The sequence below is a fragment of the Gobius niger genome (genome assembly GCF_951799975.1).
Source record: "Gobius niger genome assembly, chromosome: 22".
Lineage (NCBI taxonomy): Eukaryota > Metazoa > Chordata > Actinopteri > Gobiiformes > Gobiidae > Gobius > Gobius niger.
This window is the reverse complement of record NC_136873.1, coordinates 6,931,714-6,951,657: the sequence shown is the minus strand read 5'-3', so window position 1 is coordinate 6,951,657 and position 19,944 is coordinate 6,931,714. Positions and strand designations below refer to the sequence as shown.

The following is a 19,944-nucleotide window of genomic DNA, read 5'->3' as shown; positions in this document are numbered from 1 at the left end:
CACACAATCTTGTAGTTCTATCTTAGTGAGGACACTCATAGGCATAATGTATTACCCAGAGGGCCCCCGAACCCTAACCTTAATCCCAAACCTAACCCTAACCTAAACCCAATTCTAACCCTAACCCTAAAGCTACATCTTGACCCTCAAAAAGTCCTTCAAACAAGTGAGGACCACCCAAAATGCCCTCACGTCACAAAAATGTCCTCACTCTGTTGGTTAAAAACGCAAACGGGTCTTCACAAAGTAGTAGGTATAAGAACACACACACACACCCACACACACCCACACACGCACCATCTTGTACTTCTATCTTAGTGAGGACACTCATAGGCATAATGTATTACCCAGAGGGCCCCCGAACCCTAACCTTAATCCTAACCCAAACCCTAACCTAAACCCAATTCTAACCCTAACCCTAAACCCACATCTTGACCCTCAAAAAGTCCTTCAAACAAGTGAGGACCACCCAAAATGTCCTCACTTCACAATAAGTGTCCTCACTCTGTTGGTTAAAAACGCAAACGGGTCCTCACAAAGTAGTAAGTACAAGAACACGCACACACACACACACACACACACAATCTTGTAGTTCTATCTTAGTGAGAACCCAGAGGGCCCCTGAACCCTAACCTTAATCCCAAACCTAACCCTAAAGCCACATCTTGACCCTCAAAAAGTCCTTCACCCCAAAATGTCCTCACTTCACAAAAAGTGTCCTCACTCTGTTGGTTAAAAACGCAAACGGGTCCTCACAAAGTAGTAAGTACAATAACACGCACACACACACACGGTCTCGGAGATGCCCAACGTGACTGAAAATTTATTGTGTGCTCAGCTTAAAGCCATATTTGTGGAAGGGAGTGGGCTTTTTTAAACTAAATGTGAACATGCAGAATTTAAAAGCGAGACATTTCAAATATTTCTTTCCTGTTCGACAGACACAGTAGATACTTGAAGAATTGACAGAAGAATGTGAGCGCTATCAGCATCTTCTTCATGTACACAAAGGCCTCTCTTTTGATAGCGCTAATAAAAGGCTGCCACAGCAGAGCGGAGATGGGAAAACTCATAAAATGGCAATCGATAAATGAACGCGACGGAGCCACAAGGTTGAAATGCCCAGCGTGCCCTTGAACACGCCGTACACAAGCGGTGTTAAATCAGCGGCTCTTTGTTGGTGTGATGCGTGCGCTGATAGACTCACGCTCTCCCCTGGAGCGCCCGGCGCACCCGGAGGTCCTTGTTTCCCCGGAGGCCCCTGTCAACAGAAAAAAGAGAAAAAAAACACCTGCAGTGGACAGAAAAATATTGATCCAGACGAGAGACAATGCATCAAAACAAGAGCAGGGACGGGAGGAGGAGCCACGTCACCACAGAGCAGGCTGACTGAAATATAATCCAGATTACAGCAGATTATTTCAATTAAAACTCATATTATTATGGTTATTACGATGTCAAATGTGTTACTAGAAACAGAAACGATAATGTGATGTCAATATGAGAGGAAATGTATTGCAAGTTTTCTGTCATTTTATGTTTTCGTATAAGAATAAGGAATAAAATAAGCGACAAAACCTGAATACAGTAATGGATAGATCCAGATTTAAATTCATGGTTTCATTTTGTTGACACATAAAAAAAAGATTTTAAGTTTTTGAATAAACCAGGTGAGAAATATCTGTAAAAAGTCTAATTTTTCCTTGTTATTTTGTGTTCCAAGTTCAATAAATAAGGCTAGGAAAAAGATATTAAAAAATCCCAAAACTTCAACATAAATTAAGTCCAAGACTGTAAAGTGTGGAGTCTGTAGGAGCTACTACAGTGGCTGTTTCATTGCATGAGTGAAACAAAAACATAATTTATAAGTTTTGTAATGAGTTCGCATGTGCCACACATTTCTCCGCTCTTCCAGGCCGCTGGCTGCTGACACTAGGGGGAGCCATTACTGTAGTACCTCCATATAGCCGCTAGTCTCCAATTAGAAAACACTGCACTTTAGACACGTTAATAACAACTTTAAAGCCTGGTTTCTAATTTTCCTAAACTTTCTACAGCTAGAAGTTCCTCCTGTCGGTTAGTGCTGTCATTCCATATCAGCCAACCAGAGCTCTCCGCTCTCAAAACTCAGGGCTACTAGTGATTCCTCGAGTCTCCAAAATCACTGTAGGAGGCAGCGCCTTTAGCTACCAAGCTTCGGTATTATGGAATAAACTCCCAGCCCACGTTAAAGAAGCAGACACAGTCCCTACATTTAAGACTAGGCTCAAAACGTACCTCTTTGAATTAGCTTATAATCAGGTCAGTTTGGTAAAGCTCTGACCCGCAGCCTGAAGTGAAGCTGCCTCAAGAGGAACACTGCTGTAGGAAGTACGGTCCACTGAGCGCTATCCTCTTCTTCTTATTGCAGACTTTGTCTTATTATGATGCAAAATTGAATTTATCTGTAGTCTGTTCATCACTATTCACATGGTGTCTCCTGTCCACCCCCCTCGGGAGTGCCTGTCTAGATCGAACAGAGGAACCTGGGTGAACGGAGGAACCTACATTCTGGAATCTGAGGACTGGACGGTGTGTGATCTCGGCCCGTCTGCTGAGGGATCCTTCGGCCCTGGGTCTCTATAGCCTGTCCGTCCATGGGAGTGGATCTCTCCTTCTGTGGTTCTCCCCAAGGTTTCTCTTTTCTCCTGGCGGGTTTTTGAGTTTTTCCTCGCCGTGCTGGAGAGTCTAAGGACGGGGGACGCCCACGCCGCTCGTCGCTACCTCATATTGGACATTAGATTTACCTGAACTTTAAATTGTCATATCTATTGCTCTGTTTTATTGCCTTGATGTTTGGTGCAGCTGTGAGGCGACTTTTGTTGTGATATTGGGCTGTACAAAACCATTAAACTTACAATTAAAGAAAGGCTGGTTTTCGTAAGAAGTTTATTTAGACATCACGTACTAATGAGGGCCGGACTTTGATTGACAGCAGGGGAGGAGGAGTCTGTAAACCCGCCATGATTTCCCCCTCACTCCTCAGTCATTGTGGCAAACGGGGAGGAGTGAGGAGGAATCGTCTATTCTTTTTAACGGTCTGTGAACACCAAAAAAAACAATACTTTCACCTGCCATGTCTCGCCTTAAGAGCATAATTGCAACCACTCCAGAGACATCATTAAGTCATTTCTTTTAAATATCAAAGGTCATAGGACATGTCTATTTCATAGGTAAACCAGACTTAACCAGACTGCTCTTTCTTTTAGGGATTAAATAAAGAGAAACTTACAGGAGATCCAGGCGGGCCGTCGGCTCCTCTCTCCCCAGAAACACCCACGAAACCCTAAAACACACAAACAAAAGTAACTGCTGAGACAATGAAGGTGGTGGAGAGCGAGAATCTGGAATTATTCGTCTTTCCTTCTGAAAACAAAACTCATTTCATTCAACAAATAGAGGGAAAAAAAGGTTTAGATGAGGTTTATATCACTCACCGCTGGCCCTTTACTCCCGACACAGCCCTCCGCCCCTGGAGGCCCCTGAAACACACCCACAAAACAACAGTCAGCACGGAGCCGGATCCAGAACTGCAGCTTCACTGGGTTTTAATCAGTTCATTGATTCATGAGGAACACGCTGATATGGTGGAGTTTGTTTCTAAAAGGTGAGGTATGAGGTGTCAGGTGAGGAATAGGTTAAAGTCAGGGAGGCCTTGTCGCTTTGTTACACAATGGAGGGAACAGTTGTGATACATTTTTCTAGTGTTATAACAAAATGCAGTTCTGTAGGCTGGGTTGCCATGACCAAGGACAGAGGTCACTAAGCGGCGAACCTTGGATCCGACCGTGAATCCCCTCAGACGAGCGACAGATGCACAGAAAGAGAAAGCCCCTGAACTCCTTGACACGGTTTAATCTTTTTAGAAATGGCTGCAGAATGACTGAAACTGAGGACACACTATCTAAATCAATCGCTGTTTCCTGATCAGCAGCAGATCTGAACCTGGACTAAACCAGGACTGAAGGACCCAAAGCCGGGGAGTCTGTGGTCTCTCTGATTGGCAGAAACAGACAAACAGGCAGTATTTTTCCCTAGAATGCAAGATGGGATATTGTGCCTAAACACTGCCCTCTGCTGGCGAGGACGGTTTAAGGCAGAGTTCGTTGAAAAATCAGCTTGACATTTTTAGGGCACAGAATAGAAAGCTCGTACTGCATTCAGCTGAGTAATCGCTCATCATAGGTGAAGTATATAGGTCGAACTCACTGTAGAGCAAAGGAAATGGAAGGGATGTTGTTGTTGTTGTGATATGCGACAAAACCTCCAAGGATTCGAATTTTACACTACAAAAAGTGAATATCAAGCATTGGCTTAAATGACTTGAATTGAGGAAATGTATCTTTGTTTTGAGCGGTTTTCACTCATTTAGACACTTTTCCTGATCGGACCAAGTTTGCTTTGCTTGTTTGAGGAGATTTCAGACCAGTTCTAGGGTAAATCTCGCTTGAAATAAGAAAGTAAAAATGCCAATGAGATGAGAGCAATTTTTTTACCCCATTGGCATTTTTTTTTCCATTTTTTTTTTGTTGTTGTCATTTTTAGTCATTTTTTTGTAATTTTTTTCATTTTTTTGTCATTTTTTTGTCATTTTTTTGGTCATTTTTTGGTCATTTTTTGTCATTTTTTTTCTCATTTTTTTGTCATTTTTGTCATTTTTTGGTCATTTTTTGGTCAATTTTTTTTGTAATTTTTTTGTCATTTTTTTGTTGGTTTTTTGTCTGTTTTTTTGGTCATTTTTTTGTCTTTTTTTTTTTCATATTTTTGTCATTTTTTGGTCATTTTTGGTCATTTTTGGTCATTTTTGGTCATTTTTTTTGTCATTTTTTTGACATTTTTTTGACATTTTTTTGACATTTTTTAGTCATTTTTTTGTCATTTTTTGTCATTTTTTTGTCATTTTTTGTCATTTTTTTGTCATTTTTTTTGTCATTTTTTTTGTCATTTTTTGCCTTTTTTTTGTCATTTTTTGTCATTTTTTTGTCATTTTTTTGTCATTTTTTTTGTCATTTTTTTTGTCATTTTTTTGTCATTAATGTCATTTGTCTTAATACGATGCAATACGCCAGTCAATGGGGCACTAGGGGAGTTGTGTAATTTAAGATAATTCACCGTCATTCTCATGTTGAAATACGGTTTTCATTTCTAAGGTTTTGCAAACATGCCAACAAACTGCAGATGACAGCGTATTGGACCATATTTTAGTAATTTTGAAAAACACAATAAAAGTAGCCATCATTTTTCAAGGGATAGACACAGACGGCATCTCTGGCATCGCCCATATATGGTCATGTTTGAAAACTCATTGACTGTCAGCCATTTTCAAATCAGAGAGCTCTCCACTGCCAGAGGTTTTTCAGCATTTTGACCCACAGAAAATGTAGGTCTAGGTCTATGTCAACACGAAACCCACCAAAAGAAAGATTAGACTCTCTTCTTTCATCTAAAACAAAAGTTTGTTTGTACCGCTTTCCATTCTTTAGTAATCGTCCGCTGAAAATAGGTGAAATCACCCAAAAAGCTGAGAAAACGAAAGAGCAATGCTGCCACCTAGCGACTCGATAAAATAACTTATAGTTCTTTTATTGAGTCACTAGGTGGCAGCATTAGGCAGCACAACTAAGATTTTAACACCAGACATGCTGAAGGCTTTGCTGCAGCTGTTCCCATTGAAAAACCTAATTGACGACTATACACGTCATTGGCAGTCAATGAGTTAAGGGGGGAAAAAATTGAGAAAAATCTAAACTTTCTCTAATAATTCAAAAACTACTTTAACAAATGCTGAATTATGAATGTGGTTTTCTACTTAATAAAGATACAAAGACATGGAGAGGAGCAAAGTGGTTCAACAGCCCATAAATACATGAATAAGGGAGCTAATGCTAACGCTAGCTACGACTGCAGTTTTTTTACTTAAAGGAACAGGCCACCGTTTTTTCCATCCTGAGATATGTTCTTGATGCGTACCTGTCTGGCCTCCAACTTCACCCCCGTTTGGAGCTATAGGAATATACTGGGAGAGGCCTGAGTATGAAAAAACGTTGGCGTGTTCCTGTAACGATCTGCCGTGAATAAACATCCATATGGACACATTTCTAACATGTCACCTTTCAGCAAACTCACCTGCAAGTTGATGAAAATGATACAAAAACGCTTTATGCGCAATATTATTTCCACAATTGTCTGAGTTTACAATATACTGAAGGAGGACAAGGCAAATTTCGCTTCACAGCTAGAAAAAAAAAAGGTATAGGGCCTTTAAGGAGTTTTAAATGTCTCCCCCTTTTTTAAAGCAGTGCTAAGTAACGTGTTTACCTTAATAAATACTTTTCGTAGTCCTCCCTGTGGGGGTAATACAAGTGTTTATGGGATGATTGGAGGGTCTTTTATCTCCCCCTGGTGTCTCTGGCCAGAAAACCATGTAGAAGAAGAAGCTAACAGGCTAATGGGCAAAGCTAACTGCGGGCTAGTGTCACTTTAAGCAGTATTTACAGCCAAGTTTGAGTGAAAACAAATATTTCCGTTGTATAATTGGATGTATAATATCCCTCTCTCCCTTCGCCTTTTCTGTCAGCGTAGTATTTACTCTCCAAGACATTTAATAAGTAAAAAAAATCGCAACTTGCTACGACACCTGCAGTTGCGCTTATGGCCTCTAGGGGGAAGAGTTACTTAGTACTGCTTTAAAACCAGCGAAATTCAAGTACAAACATTAATGCTCTTCTTAACGACGTCCCGATAAATAAATCAGTGAAATGTCTGGTTAAGTGTTAGGATGAATGTAGATTATTATGAATATGGTAGAGAATGGGAACCTGTGTACCAGGCTTTCCTTCTGCTCCCACTGGTCCTGGAGGTCCAGGCAAACCCTGCACAAAAAAAAGAGAAGCAAAAGATGCTGGAACTTGGCCGTTGCTTTAAATCAACACTTGAAACAATGGTTCTCCTTTGCCCAATGTCATCGCTGTATACAGTATTGGTCAAAATCATCAAATTTTCTTCAGTTTCAGAACCAGGACATTAAATTACAGGGTTTAAACAGGCAAAAGCAAGTCAATGTAATGCAATTTCAGCCAACACTGCAACTGAACATGTTTTAGATCAGGATTATCAGGTATTTTCAGTAAAAATTGTTGAGCAACGTCATAATTTTCCAAGAAATGTAAGATTTAATGTCAGCTTGAATCCAGTTGAATGCTTTTTAATGACATTTAAGGCCTTGTTTTTGGTACAATTCATTTAATAACTTTGAATACCTTTTCATTCCCAGTGAAAACAGAAAAACACATGAAAACACATTATAAAAAGAAATGTGCTTGTTTTCCTCACTGTCTGACATGAAAACAGAATTAACTGTTAGAATTTTTTAGGACTTTTTCCAAAACCAAAAGTTTACATATACAGTGCCTCTCGAAAGTATTCATACACCTTGAACTTTTGCACATTTTGTCATGTTTACAATGCTAAACATAAAGATTTTATTTAGATTACAAGATAGGTACTGTAAACATGCAGTGAATGAAAGAATTACCATTACAAATAAATACCCTATTACAATCATTCAAGAACAGCTCTATTGAATCAGAAAGTAGAATAAGGTTTCCATTTACCGATGGGCCTGGTTGACCTTCGTGACCCCTGGCACCGGCCCGGCCCTGTGAACATGACAGACGTGATCCGTTACGACACTGCAGGGCGTGATGTCGGCAGCGATCGTGAATGACGGCTTTGTGACTCTACCCTTTGTCCTCGGGGTCCGGGTTTGCCGCCGCGTCCGTCCACTCCTCTGCTCCCCTTCACACATCAAGAATCACACGAATAAATGTGACGGATTGTAAAGAAGGTGGTAAAGAAGAGTGTACGAGGGAGGAAATGTGTTTAATGTTTGGGTTTGTATCTGACTTCATATTTAAGAAGGAAAGGAGAGGACTTTCTGTCAGTCTATCCTTGTGGAGAGCACCCTCACTTTAACATGCTGATGAGTATGGTGACCACTAGTGATGGGTAAATGATATATCACACTGTATCATGCAGTGTTGGTCGGCTTATAAGGCGCCATCTGGTGGTGAAAAAGCATTGCCGCAATGAGCCTGAAAAAAGCGAACTCAACACGGACTGAGCTCATTTATTCTCATTCACAAATATGAACCAGGATTGAGATGTTTAACCAGCTGAGAGTGAGAATTTAGAAAAAGGAAAACTGCTCCGGACAAGGATAATACACTGCAAAAAGTACTTAACTAGATCAGTATAAACATCTCAATTTGAGCATAATAATCAAAATTGTAGTTGTTTTGACTAGTTAAGAAGTTCTTGGGCGTTTGTCCGAGATTATTTCACTTGTTCTGAGATGTTTCTGACTCGTTTCGATACATTTCGTCCTTATTTCAGGTCATTTTCTTTGCCAATGGGGAAAGAAAATTGTTCTTATCTCATTGGCAATTTTACTTTCTTATTTCAAGCGAGATTTACTCTAGAACTGGTCTGAAATGTCCTCAAACAAGCAAAGGAAACTTGGTCCGATCAGGAAAAGTGTCTAAATGAGTGAAAACCGCTCAAAACAAGAAACATTTCCTCAATTCTAGTCATTAAGACAATGCTTGATATTTACTTTTTGTAGTGTAGAAACAAATAAATGAGAATTAATGAGAAGTATCAGTGATACAATCTTCTAAAAATGAAGTCACTGACCAAGATTTAATGAAGGATTGTGCCTGTGACAATAATATGACACCAGAAGTATTTCTCCTTTTGTTTACCAGTGGATGTCAAGTCAAAAGACATAACCACCATAGGCCATCATCTGACTCGAACCCTATGATTCCAAACCGGACACTTTGTTTACAGAGCTACAGGAACAGTATATCCGTGGCTTTCATGTAGGATGCTAGGCTATCAGTCTGTGTGTTTGCGTTGCACTTCAATATGGCCATGAAAGAGAAGAAAACTATGACTCTTGTGCTTTACTCGCTATCTATTGAATAATTTAGTTATCAAGGCAGAATTGCCTCGTGCCCAAAGATTTGAGCAGCCCAGGCCGGGCGCTTGAGCCCGGGAGCACCCACGGGATCGCATAAATCCCAAATGACAACATGAGCCAGGCGATGCTCTCGTTCAACTGGCGCCCCCTGCTGCTCGCTGCTGCTCACTGCGTATGACTCTACATGATACACAATGACACACTGGCTGTTTCTCAATTGCAAGGATCCGTCCTCCGTTTGGCCACTTCGTTGACGTCCTCGGTGGCGGCTCCTCAAAAACGGAGTGGAGTGTCCTCTCTCCACCGCCTTTGAGCTCAAATGGAACGGCCTCCGGATCGTGTCAGGTGTCAAATCATATAATCAAATGTCAATCTATATAATCAAATGTCATTAAACAACTGTTTTATGAATAACGGAGGCCAGGAAACCGTTTATGTGGAACAAAACCTTTTTTAAGTGAGTTCAAACTAATAAAGTTTTGCGAGAAAAGAAAAAAGAAACAATGTTGCAGTGCATCATGGGTAATGTCAGCTCTCCGAGGCAGCGGAGGATCCACAGCTGTATCCTTCGTAAATGAGCCAAACGGAGGAGTCGAGCTGCGAGGGGGCGAGTGGTCCAGGTGAAATGGAACCACTTGGCGGCGCCGTGATGACACGAATGACGTCCGAAGTGGTCGAGACGCCGAGGATCCTGGACATTGGGAAACAGCCAGTGTCTGTGTCGGTCATGTGACGTTTCTCAGAGTGATTTGCTCGGTGATACAGCTCGGCGGAGGCATTGCTTTTTGACACCTGTATCGGTGCCTCGGCTTGTTTAGCCCATCACTAGTGACCACATCAGCATGTTACTCTTACTCAGCATGAAGAGTGAGACTAAATCGGCTGCGTTCACGTGCGAGACCAGGGGGGCTGCGGTCTAGTGGTAAAAATGTCCGTTAATTCCACTGCACAAGCTCAGAGCTCGTCCTTCATTTGCTCATGTGAACTGAAAATGTGTCCAAATGTGTTGAGGGGGTGCAGAGCATCATGACCGACCTTTGGCCCTTGAGGTCCCGTCTTTCCCTGAGCTCCTGCTTCTCCATCGGAGCCCTGCAGAAAGAGGTCAGAGGCTAAACAGTGCACGTCAACATTTCTGTTCGACTGGACACTGAGGCTGAACTGATGGACGCCTACAGTACTCTGTGAATATCCCTTATTAAAAGTGCTACGTATTGTGCAGAACTGAAAAAAAACATTTTAATATTATTTTATCATTGAAGCTTATGGGGCCCTAAAGGGCAGAAGTGGAACATAATGACCTCTATTCAGGCCCTGCCCCTCTGTGTGAGAACCACTGACCAACTTAGTCACTGTGAGACTGGTGCTGCGTCCGAAACCAGTAAATTGGTAAGAGCTCTTACGCCAAACCGGATGTGCGTCAGTGTCCGCCATGACAAGAAGCTTCCGAATTGGTCTGTCAGTTACGAAGGAGTTAGGAAAAGGAGCCTCGATGCTAACTATCAGTCACTTTAGCATAGGGACCTCTGATGCTAACTATCATAGCCACTTTAGCATAGGGACCTCTGGTGCTAACTATCATACCCACTTAAGCATAGGGACCTCTGATGCTAACTATCATAGCCACTTTAGCATAGGGACCTCTGATGCTAACTATCATAGCCACTTTAGCATAGGGACCTCTGGTGCTAACTATCATACCCACTTTAGCATAGGGACCTCTGATGCTAACTATCATAGCCACTTTAGCATAGGGACCTCTGATGCTAACTATCATAGCCACTTTAGCATAGGGACCTCTGATGCTAACTATCATAGCCACTTTAGCATAGGGACCTCTGATGCTAACTATCATAGCCACTTTAGCATAGGGACCTCTGGTGCTAACTATCATAGCCACTTTAGCATAGGGACCTCTGGTGCTAACTATCATAGCCACTTTAGCATAGGGACCTCTGATGCTAACTATCATAGCCACTTTAGCATAGGGACCTCTGGTGCTAACTATCATAGCCACTTTAGCATAGGGACCTCTGGTGCTAACTATCATAGCCACTTTAGCATATGGACCTCTGATGCTAACTATCATAGCCACTTTAGCATAGGGACCTCTGATGCTAACTATCATAGCCACTTTAGCATAGGGACCTCTGATGCTAACTATCATAGCCACTTTAGCATAGGGACCTCTGATGCTAACTATCATAGCCACATTAGCATAGGGACCTCTGATGCTAACTATCATACCCACTTAAGTATAGAGACCTCTGATGCTAACTATCATAGCCACTTTAGCATAGGGACCTCTGATGCTAACTATCATAGCCACTTTAGCATAGGGACCTCTGATGCTAACTATCATAGCCACTTTAGCATAGGGACCTCTGATGCTAACTATCATACCCACTTAAGTATAGAGACCTCTGATGCTAACTATCATAGCCACTTTAGCATAGGGACCTCTGATGCTAACTATCATAGCCACTTTAGCATAGGGACCTCTGATGCTAACTATCATAGCCACTTTAGCATAGGGACCTCTGATGCTAACTATCATAGCCACTTTAGCATAGGGACCTCTGATGCTAACTATCATAGCCACTTTAGCATAGGGACCTCTGATGCTAACTATCATAGCCACTTTAGCATAGGGACCTCTGATGCTAACTATCATGGCCACTTTAGCATAGGGACCTCTGATGCTAACTATCATAGCCACTTTAGCATAGGGACCTCTGATGCTAACTATCATAGCCACTTTAGCATAGGGACCTCTGATGCTAACTATCATAGCCACTTTAGCATAGGGACCTCTGATGCTAACTATCATAGCCACTTTAGCATAGGGACCTCTGATGCTAACTATCATAGCCACTTTAGCATAGGGACCTCTGATGCTAACTATCATAGCCACTTTAGCATAGGGACCTCTGATGCTAACTATCATAGCCACTTTAGCATAGGGACCTCTGATGCTAACTATCATAGCCACTTTAGCATAGGGACCTCTGATGCTAACTATCATAGCCACTTTAGCATAGGGACCTCTGATGCTAACTATCATGGCCACTTTAGCATAGGGACCTCTGGTGCTAACTATCATAGCCACTTTAGCATAGGGACCTCTGATGCTAACTATCATGGCCACTTTAGCATAGGGACCTCTGATGCTAACTATCATAGCCACTTTAGCATAGGGACCTCTGATGCTAACTATCATAGCCACTTTAGCATAGGGACCTCTGGTGCTAACTATCATAGCCACTTTAGCATAGGGACCTCTGATGCTAACTATCATAGCCACTTTAGCATAGGGACCTCTGATGCTAACTATCATAACCACTTTAGCATAGGGACCTCTGATGCTAACTAACCGGTGATTAGGAGCTATGTGCCATCCCATAAGCCACTGCGCTGCCAATTACACCTTGCGTAGTTTACTTATAGGAAAAACCGTCTCTGAGTCCAAAGTTGGAAAATCAGACGTCTGTCGGTGATATTGTCGCACCAACGTGAGAAAAATCAGTTTATTCATAGCATCTAAGTTCCCCCTCTCTCCCTCATCGGTGCACGTTTGTCACACAAAATGGCCGCTTGTGTGCTCCGTTTTTGAGTCAAACATGTAACTCACGCATGTAAACAAGCCACGCTGGATTGTAGCTGTGAGATAATTCTGAGGTAGAGTCTGGTTTCGCAAATGACGTTGATAATCATTTGAAATTTCGTACAAAATAAAAATGTAGTCCAAGTGTTCCATACCTCTGGGCCTTTGGGTCCCAGTTGGCCCGTTGTTCCTGGGAACCCCTGGAGACCAGTGGGGCCCCTCTCTCCCTGGGGGCCCATAATGCCTCCTGCCCCCTCCACGCCCTGGGAGGAAACACACAACCAGCACTCATCAGTCCCACCGTGGGCTGTTTACTGTTTGTCTAATATGACTTCATACTCGGGTTCCTTTTGGGCCCGGCTCCCCCTTGTCCCCGTCGGGACCTCGGTTTCCCTGAGCAGGAAAGAAAACAATAACAAACGCTGCTCATGAAGTCCATATTGCTGATATTATTCTTGAGTTCCATCTCACTCACTGGAGCTCCGGTAAATCCCGCATCGCCCTTTGTCCGGGTGGACCCTGCACAGAGGAACGAGAGGCCACATGAGGGATGGTCACACACTGCAAAAAGTGGATTCTAAGCAAGTAAAAAATGTCCTACTTTAAGAAATAAGTGCTTATTTTTTCCCTAAAAAGTAATAATGTCTCACTGAGCAAAGTTTTCTTGAGAAAATAAAATCTAGCCATTTCTTGTTCAGATATATTTGCTAAAAAACATGCTAACTTTCCTTGGCTTTACCCCAGTCCAAAAGCTTCTGGAAAAAAGGTGTGAAAATAGCGACAAAACTGAGACAAAAAAAGTGATGGAAATGTGACAAAAAAGTGAGAAAACTTTGACAAAAAAGTGACGAAAAAATGACGAAAAAATGACAAAAAATGTGACAAAAAATGACAAAAATTTCATTAAAATGTTCTAATTTTTTTTTTTTTTTAATGACAAAAAAATGACCAAAAAATGACAAAAATGTGACACAAAGTGAAAAAAAAAAGTGAAAAAAAAATGACTTGAATACCGAAAAAAAATGATGGAAAAAAAATCTGATGACGTGAGGAAAATGATCCATTTAGATGAGTTTTGTAGATCTTAGCTTTCAAATGAGGCGTTAGAAAGTGACAAAAAAATGAGTAAAAAATGACAAAAATGGACAAAAATTTAGCAAAAAAAGTGAGAAAAATTTGACGAAAAATTGAGAAAAAATGGACGAAAAAGTGACAAAAAAGTCACGAAAATTTGACAAAAATGAGACGACTGCCCAACAAAAAAAGTGCTGAAAAAAAATCGGACGTGAGGAAAAAGATTTAGTTTTGTAGGTCTTTCAAATGAGGTGTTACACTGGCCTAGTTTTCTTGAGAAAATAAAATCTAGCCATTTCTTGCTCAGATAAATTTGCTAAAAAACATGCTAATTTTTCTTGTAACAAGAAAGAAAAACTTTTTGAATCTTCTTCAGTTTTAGACAAAGAAAAAATAAGATCACAATAAGATCTTGATTTAAGAACTGATTCTCACAGATAATACATTCCATTCTTTAAAGTCGGTGGCACAGCGGTTAGAGCCTCAGCTCGAAGGTCCTGGGTTCGATTCCACCAGGACGGGGCCTTTCTGTGTGGAGCATGTTCTCCCCATGTCTACCACTAAAAAACATGTACAATAGGTGAATCCTCCAGCCTGGCTCCACATCATGGAGACGGGTCCCTTAAATATTAGTATTTATTTAGAACATTTTGCTCAAAAATGAGTGTAATTTAGAACATTTTACTTAAATCAAGCAACATTTAAGTAAAATACCACAATTTTTCACAAAATAAGACTGTTTTCCTTAAATTATTCCATTTTCTGGGGACATTTTGCTTAATTCTAGTTATTTATTTGCTTAAATTTAGTGTTTCTTTCCTGTTTTATGATGAGAAAAATATTCTAGAAATAAGAATTCTTAGCAAGAAAAAAAATGTTACCATATTTTCCTTAAAACAAAACAAAATGTCTTATTTTAAGATGTTTTTCCTTGTTTTTAGTCGGGCACTTTTTGCGGTGTAGTTTTATCTTTTATCTGTCTGTCCCAGGGGAAGAGTGGCAACAGAAGAAGCTTTTTTACTACCGGGTGTTAACGAAGGAAAGGGGAAAATGGCAGTAAAGTTTAAAGCAACTCTGAGTCAAAAGAGTTAAGGTTGATGTACAGTTAAGGGTTTATAAATTATCCAATAAAACAAGGCTCGTATGTAAACAAAGATCATACATCATTCATTCACAACACGCTGCGGCTGCTTCCCTTCCAACCAGTGGTCCCACTACTAGGCTGAGTATGAATATTCTATATCTATATCTAGGCTGCTCGATTATTGAAAAAATAATAATCACGATTATTTTTGTCATTATTGAAATCACGATTATTCAAACGATTATTTGTTGCCTTTAAAAAAAATCCATCAAAAAAGTGACAAAAATCCATCAAAAAAGTGAAAAAAATCCATCAAAAAGTGACAAAATCCAGCAAAAAAGTGACAAAAATCCAGCAAAAAAAAGACAAAAATCCAGCAAAAAAGTGACAAAAATCCATCAAAAAAAGTGACAAAAATCCATCAAAAAAGTGACAAAAAATCCATCAAAAAAGTGACAAAAATCCATCAAAAAAAGAGCCAAAAATCCATCAAAAAAGTGACAAAAATCCATCAAAAAATAGACAAAAATCCATCAAAAAAATTGACAAAAATCCAGCAAAAATTTGACAAAAATCCATCAAAAAATTGACAAAAATCCAGCAGAAAAAGACAAAAATCCAAAAAATTAGAAAAAAAAATTGAAAAAAAAATTGAAAAAAACAAAAAACATTTGAAGAAAAAAAATTGAAAAAAAAAAATTATAATGGATTTTTTGCGATTATGCTAATTTTGTAATCGTTTACTGTTGTAGTCCGAAATCGTAATCGAATTTCGATTAATTGCACAGCCCTACTCATACGTGCTTTTTTCACCTGCGTCTGACTTTGCGGTCGCTTTAGAACCACAGAGCTGGATTCAGCCCAAGAGGACGGAAGTTACGGAGTTAAAGACTTTTTTCCAAATCAATACGGTCTCAAAGGATGGGGGGTTTTACTTCCGGACCGGAGAGGAGGCGGGACTGTGGAGCTCTATAATGACCTTTATAACCGTCTCTATAACAGTTCATTCTTTCTATTAGATGTTTTCTCTGCTGCTGCGTAACCAACTACAAATCATAAAAGTCCTGTAGAATCAGATCGTTACACAGTCAACAAAGGTGTAAAACACAAGTGCACACGTCGTCCACTAGAGGGCACTGTGCACCAGTCCTTCACAAACCTGCAAAGAACATAGTAATGTCTGGTTCATGAAGCCGTTTCTGGGACCAGGGCCAACACTCACTCACAAACACAACAGCAGAGCAATGATGTCATCTTGTGTTCAAACTCACCACGGGCCCCTCAAACCCAGGCTCTCCTCGAGCGCCACCAGGCCCCAGTGGCCCCTGTAAAATAAACACAAGGCAGACACAAACACAGATAAGAGCTTTCAGAGAACAGGACTGCGATGCTGCTGCTCTTTGTTTACGTGAGACAAGTACGATTAGGTGTATTTTGCCATCGATTAATCCAGTGGTTCTCAACCTTTTGGAGCCACGACCCCCATTTTAACAGTAAAAAGGGATTCGTGACCCCCGCTCAGGTCACACCGTGAGAAATAGAAATAGTAGCCGACGTAATTCTTAACCTCTTAAGTCCCGCCTGAACCGAGAGGATCTTTTTCCTCACGTCATCACATTTTTTTTTACATAGTTCTTTTGTTGGGCATTCAACTCATTTTTTTAACTTTTTGTCATTTTTTCGTCAATTTTTTTTAATCACATTTTTGTCATTATTTGGTCATTTTTTTGTCAAATTTTTATCACATTTTTGTCACATTTTGTCAAATTTTTGTCACATTTTTGTCATTTTTTGGTAATTTTTTCGTCACATTTCATCACATTTTTTGTCACATTTTGTCAAATTTTTGTCTTTTTTTTCACATTTTATGTCATTTTTTCGTCACATTTTTGTCACATTTTTGTCATTTTTTCGTCACATTTTTATCAAATTTTTTGTCACATTTTGTCAAATTTTTGTCAATTTCTTGTGACATTTTTGTGACATTTTTGTGACATTTTTGCCACTTTTTCATCAATTTTTTTTAATCACATTTTTGTCATTATTTGGTCATTTTTTTGTCAAATTTTTATCACATTTTTGTCAAATTTTTATCACATTTTTGTCACATTTTGTCACATTTTTATCACATTTTTATCACATTTTTGTCAAATTTTTGTCACATTTTTGTCATTTTTTCGTCACATTTTTGTCATTTTTTTTGTCACATTTTTGTAATTTTTTCGTCACATTTTTGTAATTTTTTTGTCACATTTTTCTCACATTTTTTGTCACATTTTGTCACATTTTTGTAATTTTTTCGTCACATTTTTGTCATTTTTTCGTCACATTTTTATCAAAATTTTTGTCACATTTTGTCAAATTTTTGTCATTTTTTTGTCAATTTTTGTCAATTTCTTGTGACATTTTTGTGACATTTTTGTGACATTTTTGCCACTTTTTGATCAATTTTTTTTAATCACATTTTTGTCATTATTTGGTCATTTTTTTGTCAAATTTTTATCACATTTTTGTCAAATTTTTATCACATTTTTGTCACATTTTGTCACATTTTTATCACATTTTTATCACATTTTTGTCAAATTTTTGTCACATTTTTGTCACATTTTTGTCATTTTTTCGTCACATTTTTGTCATTTTTTTGTCACATTTTTGTCATTTTTTCGTCACATTTTTGTAATTTTTTCGTCACATTTTTATCAAAATTTTTGTCACATTTTGTCAAATTTTTGTCATTTTTTTGTCAATTTTTGTCAATTTCTTGTGACATTTTTGTGACATTTTTGTGACATTTTTGCCACTTTTTGATCAATTTTTTTTAATCACATTTTTGTCATTATTTGGTCATTTTTTTGTCAAATTTTTATCACATTTTTGTCAAATTTTTATCACATTTTTGTCAATTTTGTCAAATTTTTGTCAATTTTGTCACATTTTTATCACATTTTTGTCAAATTTTTGTCACATTTTTGTCATTTTTTCGTCACATTTTTGTCATTTTTTTGTCACATTTTTGTAATTTTTTCGTCACATTTTTCTCACATTTTTTGTCACATTTTGTCACATTTTTGTCACATTTTTGTAATTTTTTTCGTCACATTTTTATCAATTTTTTTGTCAATTTTTGTCAATTTCTTGTGACATTTTTGTGACATTTTTGCCACTTTTTCATCAATTTTTTTTAATCACATTTTTGTCATTATTTGGTCATTTTTTTGTAAAATTTTTATCACATTTTTGTCACATTTTTATCACATTTTTGTCAATTTTGTCAAATTTTTGTCAATTTTGTCACATTTTTATCACATTTTTATCACATTTTTGTCAAATTTTTGTCACATTTTTGTCACATTTTTATCACATTTTTGTCAATTTTGTCAAATTTTTGTCAATTTTGTCACATTTTTATCACATTTTTATCACATTTTTGTCAAATTTTTGTCACATTTTTGTCACATTTTTGTCATTTTTTCGTCACATTTTTGTCATTTTTTTGTCACATTTTTGTAATTTTTTCGTCACATTTTTATCATTTTTTCGTCACATTTTTATCAAAATTTTTGTCACATTTTGTCAAATTTTTGTCATTTTTTTGTCAATTTTTGTCAATTTCTTGTGACATTTTTGTGACATTTTTGTGACATTTTTGCCACTTTTTGATCAATTTTTTTTAATCACATTTTTGTCATTATTTGGTCATTTTTTTGTCAAATTTTTATCACATTTTTGTCAAATTTTTATCACATTTTTGTCACATTTTGTCACATTTTTATCACATTTTTATCACATTTTTGTCAAATTTTTGTCACATTTTTGTCACATTTTTGTCATTTTTTCGTCACATTTTTGTCATTTTTTTGTCACATTTTTGTCATTTTTTCGTCACATTTTTGTAATTTTTTCGTCACATTTTTATCAAAATTTTTGTCACATTTTGTCAAATTTTTGTCATTTTTTTGTCAATTTTTGTCAATTTCTTGTGACATTTTTGTGACATTTTTGTGACATTTTTGCCACTTTTTGATCAATTTTTTTTAATCACATTTTTGTCATTATTTGGTCATTTTTTTGTCAAATTTTTATCACATTTTTGTCAAATTTTTATCACATTTTTGTCAATTTTGTCAAATTTTTGTCAATTTTGTCACATTTTTATCACATTTTTGTCAATTTTTTGTCAAATTTTTGTCACATTTTTGTCATTTTTTCGTCACATTTTTGTCATTTTTTTGTCACATTTTTGTAATTTTTTCGTCACATTTTTCTCACATTTTTTGTCACATTTTGTCACATTTTTGTCACATTTTTGTAATTTTTTCGTCACATTTTTATCAAATTTTTTGTCAATTTTTGTCAATTTCTTGTGACATTTTTGTGACATTTTTGCCACTTTTTCATCAATTTTTTGTAATCACATTTTTGTCATTATTTGGTCATTTTTTTGTAAAATTTTTATCACATTTTTGTCACATTTTTATCACATTTTTGTCAATTTTGTCAAATTTTTGTCAATTTTGTCACATTTTTATCACATTTTTATCACATTTTTGTCAAATTTTTGTCACATTTTTGTCACATTTTTATCACATTTTTGTCAATTTTGTCAAATTTTTGTCAATTTTGTCACATTTTTATCACATTTTTATCACATTTTTGTCAAATTTTTGTCACATTTTTGTCACATTTTTGTCATTTTTTCGTCACATTTTTGTCATTTTTTTGTCACATTTTTGTAATTTTTTCGTCACATTTTTATCATTTTTTCGTCACATTTTTATCAAATTTTTTGTCACATTTTGTCAAATTTTTGTCATTTTTTTGTCAATTTTGTCAATTTCTTGTGACATTTTTGTGACATTTTTGCCACTTTTTCATAAAAAATTTTTAATCACATTTTTGTCATTATTTGGTTATTTTTTTGTCAAATTTTTATCACATTTTGTCACATTTTGTCACATTTTTATCACATTTTTTGTCATTTTTTGGTTATTTTTTTGTCAAATTTTTATCACATTTTTGTCAAATTTTTATCAAATTTTTGTCACATTTTGTCACATTTTTATCACATTTTTATCACATTTTTGTCAAATTTTTGTCAAATTTTTGTCATTTTTTTGTCAATTTCTTGTGACATTTTTGCCACTTTTTCATCAATTTTTCGTC

General features: G+C 37.5%; 1 protein-coding gene across 1 annotated transcript in view; it reads right to left on the bottom strand.

The window, feature by feature from the left end:
- Window positions 1–3,475: 3,475 nt before the first annotated feature.
- LOC306981570 (uncharacterized protein) overlaps window positions 3,476–19,944 on the bottom strand; it is a gene marked incomplete at its 5' end in the record, with an annotated part of 139,220 nt that continues 122,751 nt past the window's right edge. Inside the window, 8 exons of the mRNA XM_079581178.1 lie at window positions 3,476–3,521; window positions 6,866–6,911; window positions 7,653–7,697; window positions 7,783–7,836; window positions 10,058–10,111; window positions 12,779–12,886; window positions 12,963–13,016; window positions 16,053–16,106. Coding sequence (XP_079437304.1) covers window positions 3,487–3,521; window positions 6,866–6,911; window positions 7,653–7,697; window positions 7,783–7,836; window positions 10,058–10,111; window positions 12,779–12,886; window positions 12,963–13,016; window positions 16,053–16,106 — 450 coding nt within the window. The 3' untranslated portion in view covers window positions 3,476–3,486. The remainder of the gene's footprint in view (window positions 3,522–6,865; window positions 6,912–7,652; window positions 7,698–7,782; window positions 7,837–10,057; window positions 10,112–12,778; window positions 12,887–12,962; window positions 13,017–16,052; window positions 16,107–19,944) is intronic.